The sequence below is a fragment of the Typha angustifolia genome, chromosome 9 (genome assembly GCF_048772165.1).
Source record: "Typha angustifolia cultivar Huaian chromosome 9, ASM4877216v1, whole genome shotgun sequence".
In the NCBI taxonomy this organism is placed as follows: domain Eukaryota; kingdom Viridiplantae; phylum Streptophyta; class Magnoliopsida; order Poales; family Typhaceae; genus Typha; species Typha angustifolia.
Genome location: NC_133247.1, coordinates 7,007,368 through 7,022,128, shown reverse-complemented (window position 1 = coordinate 7,022,128; position 14,761 = coordinate 7,007,368). Strand labels below are relative to the sequence as shown.

The 14,761-nt window shown below is 33.9% G+C and overlaps 1 protein-coding gene across 4 annotated transcripts; it reads left to right on the top strand.

The window, feature by feature from the left end:
* Positions 1–729: 729 nt before the first annotated feature.
* On the top strand, positions 730–11,056 carry LOC140767239 (uncharacterized). Of its 4 annotated transcripts, none has more exons than XM_073107081.1 (7): positions 764–1,320; positions 5,528–5,564; positions 5,652–5,888; positions 5,971–6,018; positions 9,557–10,002; positions 10,137–10,220; positions 10,910–11,056. In XM_073107081.1, the coding sequence occupies exons 1-6, from the start codon at positions 1,019–1,021 to the stop codon at positions 10,207–10,209; spliced, it is 1,143 nt and encodes a 380-aa protein (XP_072963182.1). In that variant the 5' UTR covers positions 764–1,018; the 3' UTR covers positions 10,210–10,220; positions 10,910–11,056. The 4 variants fall into 4 exon arrangements, with proteins under 4 accessions (XP_072963184.1, XP_072963182.1, XP_072963183.1 ...); XM_073107082.1 differs by having other exon boundaries at positions 10,970–10,988; XM_073107080.1 differs by lacking the exon at positions 10,910–11,056 and having other exon boundaries at positions 765–1,320; positions 10,137–10,372.
* The last annotated feature ends 3,705 nt before the right edge of the window (positions 11,057–14,761 follow it).

Here is a 14,761-nt window from a genome sequence, read left to right as displayed (position 1 = left end):
CTTTATTGTACCAAATTCTAGAAAGAAATTGTCATCCGCATTTATTATGCCAAAAATTTAAAGTTCATAATGAAAACATCTGTATTAAATGTAATGAAATAATAAATCCATTTATTAAAAGAATTACTATGCGATGACTTTATAGTTGACTTCTTATCATGCTTATTTTACAGAAAATGTAAATACAAGAGCATCTATTGTATTTAACTGTGTTGTTGTGGCAAACATTAAAAACATTAAATGATTCATCTCAGTACAGATGCAGTTTATATGACAAGTCCCAAAATGAGATTTTTACCAGGAATTATCCCACCAATTTGATAACCAGTAAAAGAAGAGGTTTGATAGGAATATTATGAACCTCTAGATTTTTTATCTAAAGATTCATATTATTTTTTTGAGCCTTATAGAGCCGAGTTTGATCGAGCCTGCTTAACAAACTTCACTTGAATGAGCTATATTTCTGACTGAGCTTAGAATGGAGGCTTAATAAGCCGAACTCGAGCTGGCTTAATTATTTTGACAGGCATACTCTGCAGCCTCTTTGAGGACCAAAAGTTGCATATCAATCCAAAAATATGGATTACAGAAGGAAATATTTGCAAATTCCCACTTCCTAAGAGGCTAAGAAGTGAAAAGAGGGTACTATTGCAGATTTACCGTAATGACCGGCCTGCACGTGATCTAACGGATCCAATTCACGTGAACAGTTCTCCTTTCCGCCGCCGTGATCCCCTCCAGACATTAAAATAATTTTCAATTAAATCCTTTTAAAGTATTATGTTAACGAGCCCATTCATTTTTCTCTCTTTTCTTTTCAAAGTTAGCAACAAATCTATGCATTTCTCCCCATTATCCTCCTCCGGTCCCAGAAATCCACCCCAAAACCCTAATCTTAACGTGATCTTGACCGAGTCCATGACCAAAAATTCCGACTTTCATCACTTTCCACCGCGAATTTGAACTCTCGCTGCGGAATCTGATCCAAATCGAAGGGGGAGAAGAAGATAATTAGGGCATGGGAGGGGTGGCGTCGTCGGTGGCGGCGAAGTTTGCCTTCTTCCCACCGAGTCCGCCGTCGTACAGATTGGTGGAGACGGAGGAGGAGGGCAGGGTGAAGATGACGGAGGTGTCGGGGCGGAGCAACGTGGAGGTGCGGCGGCTGCCGACGAAGAGAGGGACGGAGATCGTGGCGATGTACGTGAAGAATCCCGCCGCTAGACTCACCGTGCTCTACTCCCATGGCAACGCTGCTGATCTTGCACAGATGTATGAGCTCTTCATCGAGCTCAGTTCCCACCTAGGCGTCAATCTCATGGGGTAAAGGACGTCTCTCTCTATCTCTCTCCCTATCTTTTGGGACTGTTCTGCGTTTTAGTTCTATTTGATTGGGGTTATGGTTGAGAGAGAAAGGCGGGATTTTGGATTTGGTAGCGTGTGATATGAACAATTTGGTAGTTGGGAAAGTTGACTCGATTGTTTTCTTTTATAGTACAGTGTCTAGATTATTCTTTTTGCCATTGCTGTAGAAGCCAATTTGATAGAGCTATAAGATTGATTTGATAATCTCTGTGCTCTTGTGATCTGGATTTCTGGATCTTGATGTGGTGGATTGACTTTGACTAATTTCTTAAAGGCCTATAGGATCAATCATTAGAAACAATCTCTGTGTGTGTGTGAGAGGGAGGGAGGGCCCAGTCTAATTGTTGATTCAGTCTTAGCTACTTTAAACTTCTGTGTTGTGAGCCACGGGTCTAGAAGATGATTTGTAGGTTCCATAAAGTTTTTTTGATTTGTTTGCAATGGTCAATTTTCTTTTGAAGCCTTTAAATGTTTGTGTTATCTTCTGTAATATTGGCCAACCCTTTTTCTTTATAATTAGGGTTAAATTGTTAAATCTGTTAGTTGTATATGATGCAGCGGAATAAGGGTCAAGGGTTTGTGTGAAATAATGGAGGAAATGTGGTTCATGTGGTTATTCAATTATTACGAATGGCAAGTTCTTGGTACTTTTTCTGGCTACTTCTCAGGGCAATTCAGCATTTGGCACTAACAGCTTTCATATCCCATTTACACAGGGTCCTTTGAGCATCACGTGTACTAAAACAGGGTTACATGACACAATCTGTTAAATCATTATGGTGTTTTACATGAGTATGAAATACATTTCAAAATTATGATGTTTCATTTTTCCTCTTCATCAAGATTAAGAGAAACTTTTTCAATCTGAATATCAGTTTGGATGGTCAGTCTTGCTTCATGCAAGTAAGAATTGCAGCTGATAATATCTGTTCTGTTAGAGAATTAATGGCTCAAAGGTGTCCTGATAGGTTAGTCTAACTGTTAATGCATTTTATGTACAATGGTCTTTGGACTATTCATCTAAGTGTCAGAATAAGAAATTCTGTTTGATGGATAGCACTATGTTTCCTGAAGCAGCTTCAATTGGGCAAAGAACAAAAGTTGATTCTGTGGTCTTCTATTATAGTGACAATATGGCATTCCAGTATCTATTAGAATGAAGTGATGGAGGATGCAAATGCAATGCAAGAACATCCTTGATGTGTGCATGAAAGAGCAGAAAAACATAATATGTTAAAGGCTACTGAGATGTTTGTTAGGTTTCTTATAAAGTTTTAGGCCGAAGTGTTTGTCCTCTGCTGGGGAATCACTTAGACAGGCATAAATTTGAAGACATTTTGTAAGTTATTTGTGATGGAAGTTGAAGTATGCAGATAAATGGAGAGTACAATAAGGAAAATCACCTCATTCATATTGGTCTACAACCTATATTATCTTATTCACTCAAATCAGAAAAGTGATTTAGATGAGCCAAAGGAACAGTAAAGTAGCACAGGACAGTAGTATACGTTGATAAAACTTGATATGATGGGAGAGCCATTTCCATTTAGACTCATTGTTTTAAAGAACTTTGTCTTTAATGCCTAGGCACTTGGCATAGATAGAATATAACTAGATTCCACTTAGATCCTGCTTATGTAATCATCTTACGATCTCATATCATATTTTAATATGTAGATTGACTTTAAAATTCAAAATTATTATGTTGATTCTAATAGCTTATATTAGTTCTTAACAAGAATGTATTAGTGTATTATTTTGATTGTAGGTATTAATTTTAACTTTTTCTCTAACTATTATTTTTTAGCTGTCTTGTATTCTAGGTGTGCGCCACGGCACCCGCCTAGTGTCTAGGCACTACATGATCCCTTGTCTGCCTATCTATCACCGACAGTCCTCAAAACTTTGTTTAGACTTAATCAAGTTTTGTTTGTTGGCTATATTGATGAGTGATGATAACCAAGGATGACCATCATCATTACTATCATTGTCATCTTTTAAGCATTCCTTTAAACAATGTAGAGTGCTAAAAGGAAGGAATTTCTTGTGATATAAAATTATAAAACATTAAATGCTAAAGGATGCTTTGTGTTATAAGCAAGGTTTGAAATCGGGATCGGGATCGGCCTTCCGAAAAATAATATAATTTGGCCAGATCGGTCATATTGGTCGCTTGGATCAGATCAAACTTTTTAATTACATAAAATTCTAAATATTATTTAAAAATACAGGAAACTTCTGAAAAAGTAGAAATTTTTTTTACCAAAAATAAGAAAATAAATAAAAAAAAACTATGGTATAATGAAAATTGAAAAGAAGAAGAGATTAGAAAAAGAGTGAGTGGAAGAAAATCAAACAAATTGAAAAAAACTATGGTGCAGTGAAGAAGAAGAAGAGAAGAAAAATAGAGAGATTGGAAGAAATAAAAAAAACAGAGAGAGAAATGAAGAAATAAATTAAAAAATTATATAGCGGAGTTTATTGGAGTTCACCAGAGTTAGATCTGCGTCACCGGAGCTAGATCTCTCCATAAATAGTAATATGGTAAGGAGAGAAAAAGAGAAAGAAAGAGTGAAAGAGAGAAAGAGAGAGAAGAGAGAAAGAAAGAGAGAGAGAAAGAGAGAGTTCAGATTGGCTGATCCGGCAAACCATGGTTATAAGTAGAGCATATACAAGAGGAAAATGGATTATTCTATCTCATCTTTTGTACTTTGGGCAAGGAAAAAGGTCATAATGCTCTTAACATTTTTGGTCAATATCTCTTCAATAGACGAGGTGGACAACTTGCTGTCTTAAATAAAGGATCAAGGTTTTAGATATGAAGAAAGCAAGAATCTAGGATATTAATAAGACATTGCATCCAAGGAGTGTTTGATCAATCTGTGATGGAAGTTGTTACTGTGCAATTTTGGCATTTATTAATTGATAGAAATATCAAATATCTGTTTTTTTAACTTTTCTTAATTGTTATATGAAAGGCTGCTTATTTAGTTAGGAACATTTGTTCATATAATCCAGCTTACGAGGTCTAGCACCATCTCTTTTTAGTCACTATCGTATAATCAGTGCTCTTGTTTTGTTAAACCTTATCCATCTGCGTATTGCATGTTATAACAATTGTGCCTAATTACTAGAAATGTTTGTCCTCCATGACAAGTACATAAAAGGTAGTTTCTTTACTTAAGAACATTTATTCCTCTAATCCAGCTTACAAGGTTAGCTCTATGTTTTTTTTTTCACTATCAGTATAATCTCTGCTCTTGTTTGTATAATCCTCATCCATCTACCTTTTGCATGATGCCAATTAACATATTTGGTAGAAGTATCTGTTGATTCTGTTCAGTTGTTCTCCTTTGTGACTAGATACATGAGAGCAGTTCTTTGTTAAAGTGCTTTAATTCCTAAATTCCAGATTAAAGGTCTAGCATCATCTTTTTATATTCCCAATCAATACTTTTTTTTTTTTTTTTAAGAAGATTCACAATCAACACAATTACTGCTCTTGTTTCTGCAATCTTCACCCTTCTGTGTTTGCATGAAACAACATACTATAATTTGATTGTTGATATCTAACTCAGTGAGTGGTTAATGTTTTATTTAGTGAGATTTGCAAAAGATATAGAGAAGCGGAAATAAATGGAGTGTTGTTTGAGAAAAAAAGGTGATGAAAGTTGGCAAGAGGCTCCAAATATCGATAAATTTTGGGATTTTTTGTAATACCAAGAAATAACCTAGGCTTGTAAGTAAAGGAGGAATGGCTGAATGCACTTGATAGATTGCCAAAAACAATATCCTATTATTCATGAAGAATTCTCAATCCCCTACAATGCTGTTGAGGTGTTTAACTAAAAAGTTATTTTGAAATGTGAAGTTATGCTGTTTATGGGTACTATGAAGAATGTGACGTCCATATAGTGAAAATACTCACAACATTGAAGAAATATTAAATTTTATTAACAAATAATGTAGCTAAAGTATCTAGATAAAAGTAAGACTAAGACTTATTCCATTTGGAACTTGACCAGACAAAAAATTATGACATGTCTTAACTAGACTTATATGATGGATAAATGTCTCCTCCCTCTCTAAGTGTATTCTTATTATGTTATTGCTCTGTCCTAATCATGTTGTGTGTAATTATTGTAATTTATATATTTTTCGGCAGGTATGACTATTCTGGATATGGACAATCTTCTGGCAAGGTAGAGCTTTAATTACCATCTTGCCTCTTATTAAAGGTATTTGTGAAGAAAATAACTGATCTCGTCATTTCTTCTTTGATCTGACAGCCAACTGAGCAGAACACATATGCTGATATAGCGGCTGCTTATCGGTGCCTTATAGAAACTTATGGAGCTTGTGAGGAAGATATTATTCTATATGGTCAGTCAGTTGGTAGTGGCCCTACCTTGGATTTAGCTTCTCGGTTTCCTCGTTTGAGAGCAGTAGTTCTACATAGCCCAATTTTGTCTGGCCTGCGTGTCATGTATCCTGTGAAGCATACATATTGGTTTGACATATATAAGGTTATTATGTTGTACTTTATCAGATACATTCTGATCTCCCTCTTACTACTACTACCTGATTACTGTTTCTTTTTTCCTACAGAACATTGATAAAATACCGTTGGTTAAATGTCCTGTGTTGGTTATTCATGTAAGTACTCTGTCTTATTCTACTTCTGGTACCCTTTTGCAGCAATTTGCTCTGAAAACTTATAAAGCAGCTTACTTCTTTATAGCTCATTTTTTATCCTGGTTTATTTGGTTTGAATGAATTTTCTTGGTTGCATGCTAAAAATTTCATGTTCTCTAAGCAATTAATCGTAATCTAATTAATTATGTAATTTATAGCTTCATTTAGTGGTTCACCCACCCTATGAATGGAAAAAAGTTAAATATTGTCCACACATAGAATAACAAGATTGTACCTATGGTTATGTTTTGGATATTTGGTTTGGGAATTGAAAGGAAGATTAGTGAGAAAGTTCATACTTGATAGTACTAATTGTTACCTTGTATATCTCATTAGACTTAAATCACTTCTCTTATATTGTATTATTGAATGATTAGTGTTTTCTAGATTTAAGTGATGAGAGTTGAATGAAATTAATTATGGAAATATTTGTATGGTAATAACTTACTAGAAGCAAAACATTCTTTGCTAGTTGAATAACCTTTCCTTTTTTCTTCTTTACAAAAATTGGTTCTCATTTTTAATCCTTCTTGTCAAATGGTTGGTCATTGTTTTGTATCATGTCAGATTGGCTCAAAGAATTCTGTGAAAGGATTGTGCAGATTTTTACACATTGCTAGTGTGAGAACAATCAGTAAGAAAGACATAATAGCACTTTATTTGATGCAAATCCATGCACTAAATAGAGATGAATTTATGAAATGATTCATATAGCCAACACCAAAATACAAGTTGTCTACCTTTTCCAAGGAAAATAAGTCTGAAGAAGAATAATACGGAGTTTCAGCTTGCCAATTTTCACACACAACAGCCAATAACTCTGTGATGCTATTAGATGTTTGTAGTTTCACTTTCACAAAGTCCCTTCTAGTTTTATATATGTTGTTATTTCATATTGCAGAGAACTATTGATCCTTGCCTCTTATTTTGCTGTTACTTTCTGCCATTTTTATCTTTTTACCAAGATGTCTAGGAGTATATCCACTATTTGTAAACAGGGTTAGCTCATCTTAAACGATGATGATCAAAGAGCTTAGATAGTAGTACTCCACTGTTCCTATAAGGTACTGCCATGCCACATTGATGCAGAACATAATAGGGGATGTCCTACAATGTGATGATGGGCCTGTGGATGAAGAAATCTAGAATTTTGGGTCAACATTATTCTTGGATGTCCTACTGCAGGAAATAAGGACATTAAGGAAAATATATTTTTATTGTCTAAAATTGGTATGGGTTGAATGATAAGAAAGAAAATCTATGATGGGAGAAGATGCAAGCATATCTTTGAGCCTTTACTTTTCTCAAATTTATCTGTAGTTTGGTGCACACCTTGGTATGGCTAGAAGAGTACCATGAGTTACTTTTGACCCTTGATCACTGTTCACGTGCTACAGTGTTATGAATAATAATTTCACATATAATTTTTATTCATTAATTCTCAAATATCCTCAAACTAGAATTCAAACCAATAATCTAAAGAAAAGCTTGACCAACAAACTAGATAGTCCAATGTGGCCATAACACTCCTTTCCGGTTACTAGATTATGTAATCAAGCCCATCATGTTTGTGTGCAAGGAAGAGCTTGCTTCCTAGCTTGACTTGCGTTCATTGCAACTTCCCTTTTGAAAAGACCTGACCCTGTTGAGTCCGGGAAATGACCCAAAATAACATCACCTTTGAGTTCAACACAATGTTTACCTGGTAGATATGTCATTGGCAAACCACAATATTTAATTGGAAGTACATAAGAGTGAACAGTGTCAATTAAGTGTCCTATATGTAACAAGGCAACTTTCATGGACCTTCAAATTAATGTTGTTGACCCAAGTCAATTTTGTACGGATTTGGATGTGGTTTTGATGAGTTTGTGGACCGTGTTATCTAAAACAACATTTGTGGATCTACCCAAATCAATCTTTGTTGTACGAATTTTACCATTGTAGGGGCACCACACCCAGGTTTGGAATATGCTAGTACAAATGCGGTCCTTTTTTAGACTAACTTGCTGTTGTTGGATTAGAATTTTGACAACACTTCATTATATTGTATAATTGATCAAGTCTTTACTTTGTCCATTACAACCATGGTTTGAAGTTTCATCGGAAACTGACACATTTTGCTGAAATATTAAAGTTTTCACCAAAATGTTTATCACTTCTATCCAATCTAAAACTTTCCAAAACCAGCATCCAACTGAAACGACCCTATTAACAACTTTTTTAAAGTATGTTTTAGCTTTCCAAGCTAGAGTTGACTTGAATCCAACTTGTACTTGACCAAGTATCAACCTCATTGCTTACATGCTATTAGATCTTGAGTAATACATTGAGAAAATAAGATAAAAAAATTATTTAGCAAAAGATGTTTGAAATTGACACAATGAAACTAGATATAAAATCGACTGAATTGTTTCATTTTTTTAACGGAGTCGAAACCAAGACCAAAATCGGAACTTTAAGCCATGATTTACAACTATTCAAGTGTCTTTTTTATCAAATGTTGCAGCATGCTTTGACTAGAAGTCGGTTGTTCTTAAGGTAAATGGTGTATGTTAGGATGAAGATAGAGAAGATTGAGACTTTTTGGACGTGATGCAAGTAGGATGGTCTTGATCTTTTCCTTGAGAGAGAGATCAATTTCTCCAAAAACATAAGAAAGCATTGGATAAGTTGCATGTTAAATTAAGCTGTATTCAAATGTGTACCTTGTTCCTGAGATGATGACATATATCGCATTTCCTAATTCATGAGAATAATTTGAGGCTGAATATGATGTTTCATGCTAAGTGGTCAATGAATATTTGGAAACCATGGTCATAAATGAAATTGCCAAGATATCATGAAGATATATATACATATATATATATAGTGGTATTATGATAGAATCTGACCCAAACCTGTAAATTGGATAGCCCCCTGGCTAATTCGGCCAACCTTGGGGGTGGGGAGAGAGAGAGAGAGAGAGAGGAAGAAGAATAATTGATTGATAGCCCCTAATACCCGATTATAACTCTTTTGTATGAACCAAACTAACAGATCCGATTACAACTCCAACTCCAACTAACAGATCTGATTACAACTCCAACTAACAGATCTGATTACAACTCCTTTTATAATAAACCAAACTAACAGGCTAAACGAACTAAAGACACATTCACTAAAGATCGACTCGATGACTAAAGGCTTAATCTTCAGATTCTCCACCATCCTTTCAGTCGTGAATTGGAATGGAATGACTAGTTCTCTATTCCTATCATGTTCTAGACATGCATACAAGAAAATGAACAAAAGGAACCTTTCACCATATATTGTGGCTAACATTAGGAAATGACATCATTCACAAAGTTATCAATATGGGTTTAAAACTCACTCGAATTGGTCATTTTTGTTCATGTAGGGTATCTGGAGTGCGTTATAGCCTCTGAATTATTGAGAAACTTTTATACAATCACACATGTTGCTGTTAAAGATGTTGAAGTATTTTATTCTTTTATAGGGAACAGCTGATGAGGTTGTGGATTGCTCCCATGGAAAGCGTCTTTGGGAGCTTTGTAAAGATAAGTATGAGCCTCTTTGGATCAAGGGAGGAAACCATTGTAATTTAGAACTTTATCCAGAGTACATTAGGCACCTTAAGAAATTCATATCAGCTATAGAAAAATCACCTCTCACTAGAGATGAACTGGTAGATAGCTCAGCTATCTCAGATCCTCCTTCAACGAGTACTGACCGTATAGAGCTTTCAAGGAAAAGCACCGATCAGAGGGAGAAGTCCAGGCCAAGTGTTGATCAGAGAGAGAAGCCTAGGCACAGCACAGATCGGAGAGAGAAGCCAAGAGTCAGTGCAGATAAGAGAGAGAAACCAAGGAAGAGCATAGATCGTACTGACAAAGCAAGGGCGAGCTTGGATCAGCAGGAGAAGCCAAGGAAAAGCATTGACCGGTCTGATATAAAAAAAATTCTTTCTTTTACTGTTTTATCATATGTTATGTAGTAACTATATCTACAGTTGCTTATGGATTCAGATTGTCAAGATATAGTTTGTCTTTTCTTAACTTGTAATCGACTCATGGCAGCTTTGGAGGGATGATGAGATCGGTCGGGTTGTGCAATATCGACTGTTTTAAAGTCACTGCTTCTGGGGGCTAAAAAGTACAAAGGTCAGTGTTTGCTATTGAAATGTAATCATATTATTATGTAATTTATTCAATTGGATGGTTTGATTTAGTTGTTGAAAATGTATCACATTGGGTTAAGTGTATGTTGCTTTCTACTACTTATGTTATAGAAGGGAAAGTTCTCATTTTGTTCATTCAGCAGTATTTGCACGTTTATGTTGCTGCCTTTTGGAATGTTAATATGTCACGGACGTCAGAAAGAAAAAAATATTGGTATTCTGATGCCCTCAATAATCCATAGAGCTCTTTCTTAAACTTTTTATATATAAATTAGTTAAGAAAAGAGAAGGTGGACAGCACATGAAGGACACCAAATGCATAGTGGTGGAATATTTGGTTGGACGCTTGCATTGCTTCACTATATAAGGGTGAATTGCACGGCAAGCAATTGTTAATGGAAAGACTGCTTCTGCTGGTAGTGTGCCTTCTTACGATCAAATAATTTAGTTCTATACCATAGTATTTGTCTTGCATGGAAAATAGGAATTCAACCCTCAGAAACTTTCGTTTACACTCATTTTCACGCTGTTACATCTATTGAATTATCTCAACATATACTTGACTTTCATTATAAAAGAATTCAAGTCAAGTCAAATATTATTTTAGAATTATCTCGTGATTGCAATCTCACTATGATCAGCAAGTAATATACTTTATTAATGGATTTGCAGTTGCATAAAGGTCCTTGTTTGATGGTTGTAGCATTTGGTTCTCCATTGATTTACTTGCAGATCCAAGGGAATCGAACTTAAACCTGTCCCTTGCTGTTTGATGTGATAAAATTTTGTTCTCCAGGCAAAAATAGATGCGGTGAAAAGAAGCTTCTAGCTTAAGTAGTTTTATGGTCAGATCTGTAGTTTCTGGTGTTATATCTTGTTGCTAGACCTTGACTTTATTTTACTAAGGTTCATGCTGAGTATTTTTTTTCTTTGTCAATAGCAAAATTAATTTCCCATGAGTTCTAACAAAATGATTTGGCTATTTGCACCGAAAACCTACTTGGTTTTCGATTTCGTAGTCTAGGGTTATTTTTTATTCCCTTGCACTTCAGACATTTTTCTTACTTTTCTTTCAATTTTGCTGTTTCTATTATTTAGTACCTCATTAAATATTGACGGAACACTATAAGTGAGATAGAAATGACTAGTACTCATCTTCTTCTTCATCTTTTACTTTATATGCTGTTGATAATTATTATTATTATTCTTTCTCTTCTTCATCTTTTTCTTCTACTGCCCCCCCCCCCCCCCTTTTTTTTCCTCTAATCCTTTTTTATATAAGTCTCTAATCGCTCTCTAATCTCTAATCTTCTTCTTATACAAGTTTCGTTCTTTTTACTTCACCATTGAAGTTGTTAAAGTACAAAGAAATATATATGAAAAAAAAATGAAAGTTGTTGAAAGATAACAAAATTCAAATTTACCCCACTATCTCTAATTAAAATTTTATTTTATTTATTTAAGAGTGATTATAAAGACTTGTGTAGAAAAAAGATAATGATTAATAGAGACTTGTATAGAAAGATTATAGGAAAAACAGTGAAAGTTATTGTATTTGTAAAAGTTGTTATTATATTTATGAAAGTTCTTTATATGTTTTTTCTTCTTTTTCTTATTTTCTATTGTTGCTCCTTAATCTACTCTATTACTGAAGTTAAAAGACAAAAAAATGTGTTTAGAAAAAAAATAAAAGTTGTTAAAAGATAATTAAATATAAATTCTCACTACTTTTTCTAATTAAATATCTTACTTTATTAATTAAAAAGTGATTATATAGAATTGTATAGAAAAAAAAAGATTATTAATGGAGACTTATATAGAAAAAACAACGAAAGTTATGATATTTGCGAAAGTTATGATATTTGCGAAAGTTATTATATTTGTGAAAGTTATTATTATATTTATGAAAGTTATTATTATATTTATAAAAAAAATTATTATATTTGCGAAAGTTATTATTTTATTTATTATATTTACGAAAGTTGTTAATATGTTTCTTTTTATTTTCTGTTATTGTTTCTTTTTCTTAATCTACTTCATCACTGAAGTTGTTAAAAGATGACGAAACGTGTATAAAAGAAAAAAAATGAAAGTTAAAAGATAATGAGATACAAATTTTTACTACTATATCTTATTAATCTCTTACTTTATTAATTTAAGAGCGACTAGAGAGACTTGTATAAAAACAAAAGAATAATTAAGGCATAGAAGAAGAAGAAGAAAGAAGAAAGAAGAAGATGAAGCAACGGTAGAAAAAAGTAGTAGAAGAAGAAAACTATATATTATCAACTTTCGCAAAAATAATAAAAATTTTCATTGCTTTTTAACAACTTTCATTGTTTTTTATATACATTACACAATTGACATATTTCACTAATTTACATGAAAACAAACAATAATTACATAGAGTCGTGCTTTTGGTTAATTAACTAATTATAATTTACATATTTCATCATTATAATATATATAAAAATAAATAATAACCAAAAGTATGTCTCTGATTATTATTTGTTTTTATGTAAATTATAATGATGTATATGAAAAACAATTTATTAAAAATAAATGAAAGTTGTTATTATATTTATGAAAGTTGTTAATATATAGTTTTCTTTTTTTGCTTTTTTTCTTTTTCTGCTATTATTCTTCTTTCTTCTTCTTCTTTTTCGTCTTATTTTTCTTCTTATTTTTCTCCTTCTTTCTTTGTCTTAATTATTATTTTTTTCTATACAAGTCTCTCTAATCACTCTTTAATTAATAAAGTGAGATTAGTCAGAGATAGTGACGAAAAATTACATTTTATTGTCTTTTAACAATTTTTTTTTCTTCTATACATATTTCGTCATCTTTTAATAACTTCAGTGGTAGATTAAAAAGAAAAAGTAATAACAGAAAATAAGAAAAAGAAATATATTAACAACTTTCGTAAATATAATAACAACTTTCGCAAATATAATAACAACTTTCGTTGTTTTTTTATACAAGTCTCTATTAATCATTATTTTTTTTTCTATACAAGTCTCTATAATCGCTCTTTAATTAATAAAGTAAGAGATTAATTAGAGATAGTTATGATAATTTATAATTGATTTTTAATTAATAAAATAAGAGTTTAATTAGAGATAGTGGTGTGAATTTATATTTTGTTGTCTTTTTAATGACTTTTTTTTTAATACACATTTTGTTGTCTTTTAACAATATCAATGGTGAAGTAGAAAGAGCGATTAGAGACTTCTATAAGAAGAAGATTAGAGATTAGAGAGCAATTAGAGATTTATATAAAAATAAATTGAGAGATAAAAAAGGAGCAATAGAAGAAGAAGAAGATTGTTACGAACCGGCCTAATCCGATCCGTAACGGTTCCGAAACTTAGATCCTAGCTTGATAGCCCTTCAATGGTTAGATGGATGCTAGGGTTAGTTCTTGGTGTGAAGGGAGAGAAATTGTTGTGGAAAAGGGAGGATAGAGATTGGAAGAAGCCAACCAAAGACTTGGGTGATAGAAGAAGGGAGGTGGGAGAGGGCGTCAATGGCTTCAATCGAGTCTAATTATCTTATTTAGTTATTTGATTTAGTTAGAGTCTTAGCAGGTTAGGATTCTATTTAATTAGCTAAATTCAACTCTGCGTAGTTTTGAAAAAATATTTACAGAATATTCTACATATATCCAAATAATATCAAACAGTTGGATAAGGTCACCGACCTCGAGATCTACAACTTTGATGTGATTCGATCTAACTCAGTTCGCATCAATCCACCACGCTTTTGACCACCTTGTCCTCAAGGTGTCCATGGCGATTCTCAAATCTTATGTAGTTGATTTGTCAAGTGTGCATCCTTTTCGGTTTGTCCATGCTCTTCCAGCGATTGGTCCTCCATGTCACCCGCTGAATCACCTTTGATCATATTCTCCATGAGCATAATGACAGCAGGTTGTTTGGCACATTTATAGCTCAGTATGAAGCGCTCGTCGCAATAGAAGCATAGGCCCTTGGAACGCCGATCTTCAATGTCCGCTAGTAGGAGGCGTCGTTCTCTCAACCTCTGCTGATCATTAGGATCTAGCCCGGTTCGAGGTGGGGCTAGCCCGCTTGGATTTGGTCGAGTCTGTCCCGAATATGGCACACCTGAGGCTGGCGGTCTCGAGTTACTTAATGGCGTTTGCTCCACGGTTGTTAACTCCAATGTTGTCCACTTTGGTTAGTGTATTGCCTTCAATTCTCGTATCTTTTCCTCCATCATTTGTGCCGCTGAGAATGCCTCTAGCAAGGTGGTAGGACGAGTAGTTTTGACTTTCGCTTGGATATCACGACGAGGCCCAGAGATGAAAGTACTTTTGAGGGCTGAGTCCGACCACCCGTGAACTCTATTGCTAATTCTTTCGAACTCCTCTTGATAGACTCTTACAGAAGTCTTTTGGGTTAGTTTCGTCAAGGTGGCTTGGAAGTCTTCATAGTCAGAAGGTTTGAAATGCACACAAAGTGCATCGGCGAACTCCTCCCAAGTGGCGAAGGGACGAGCTCGATG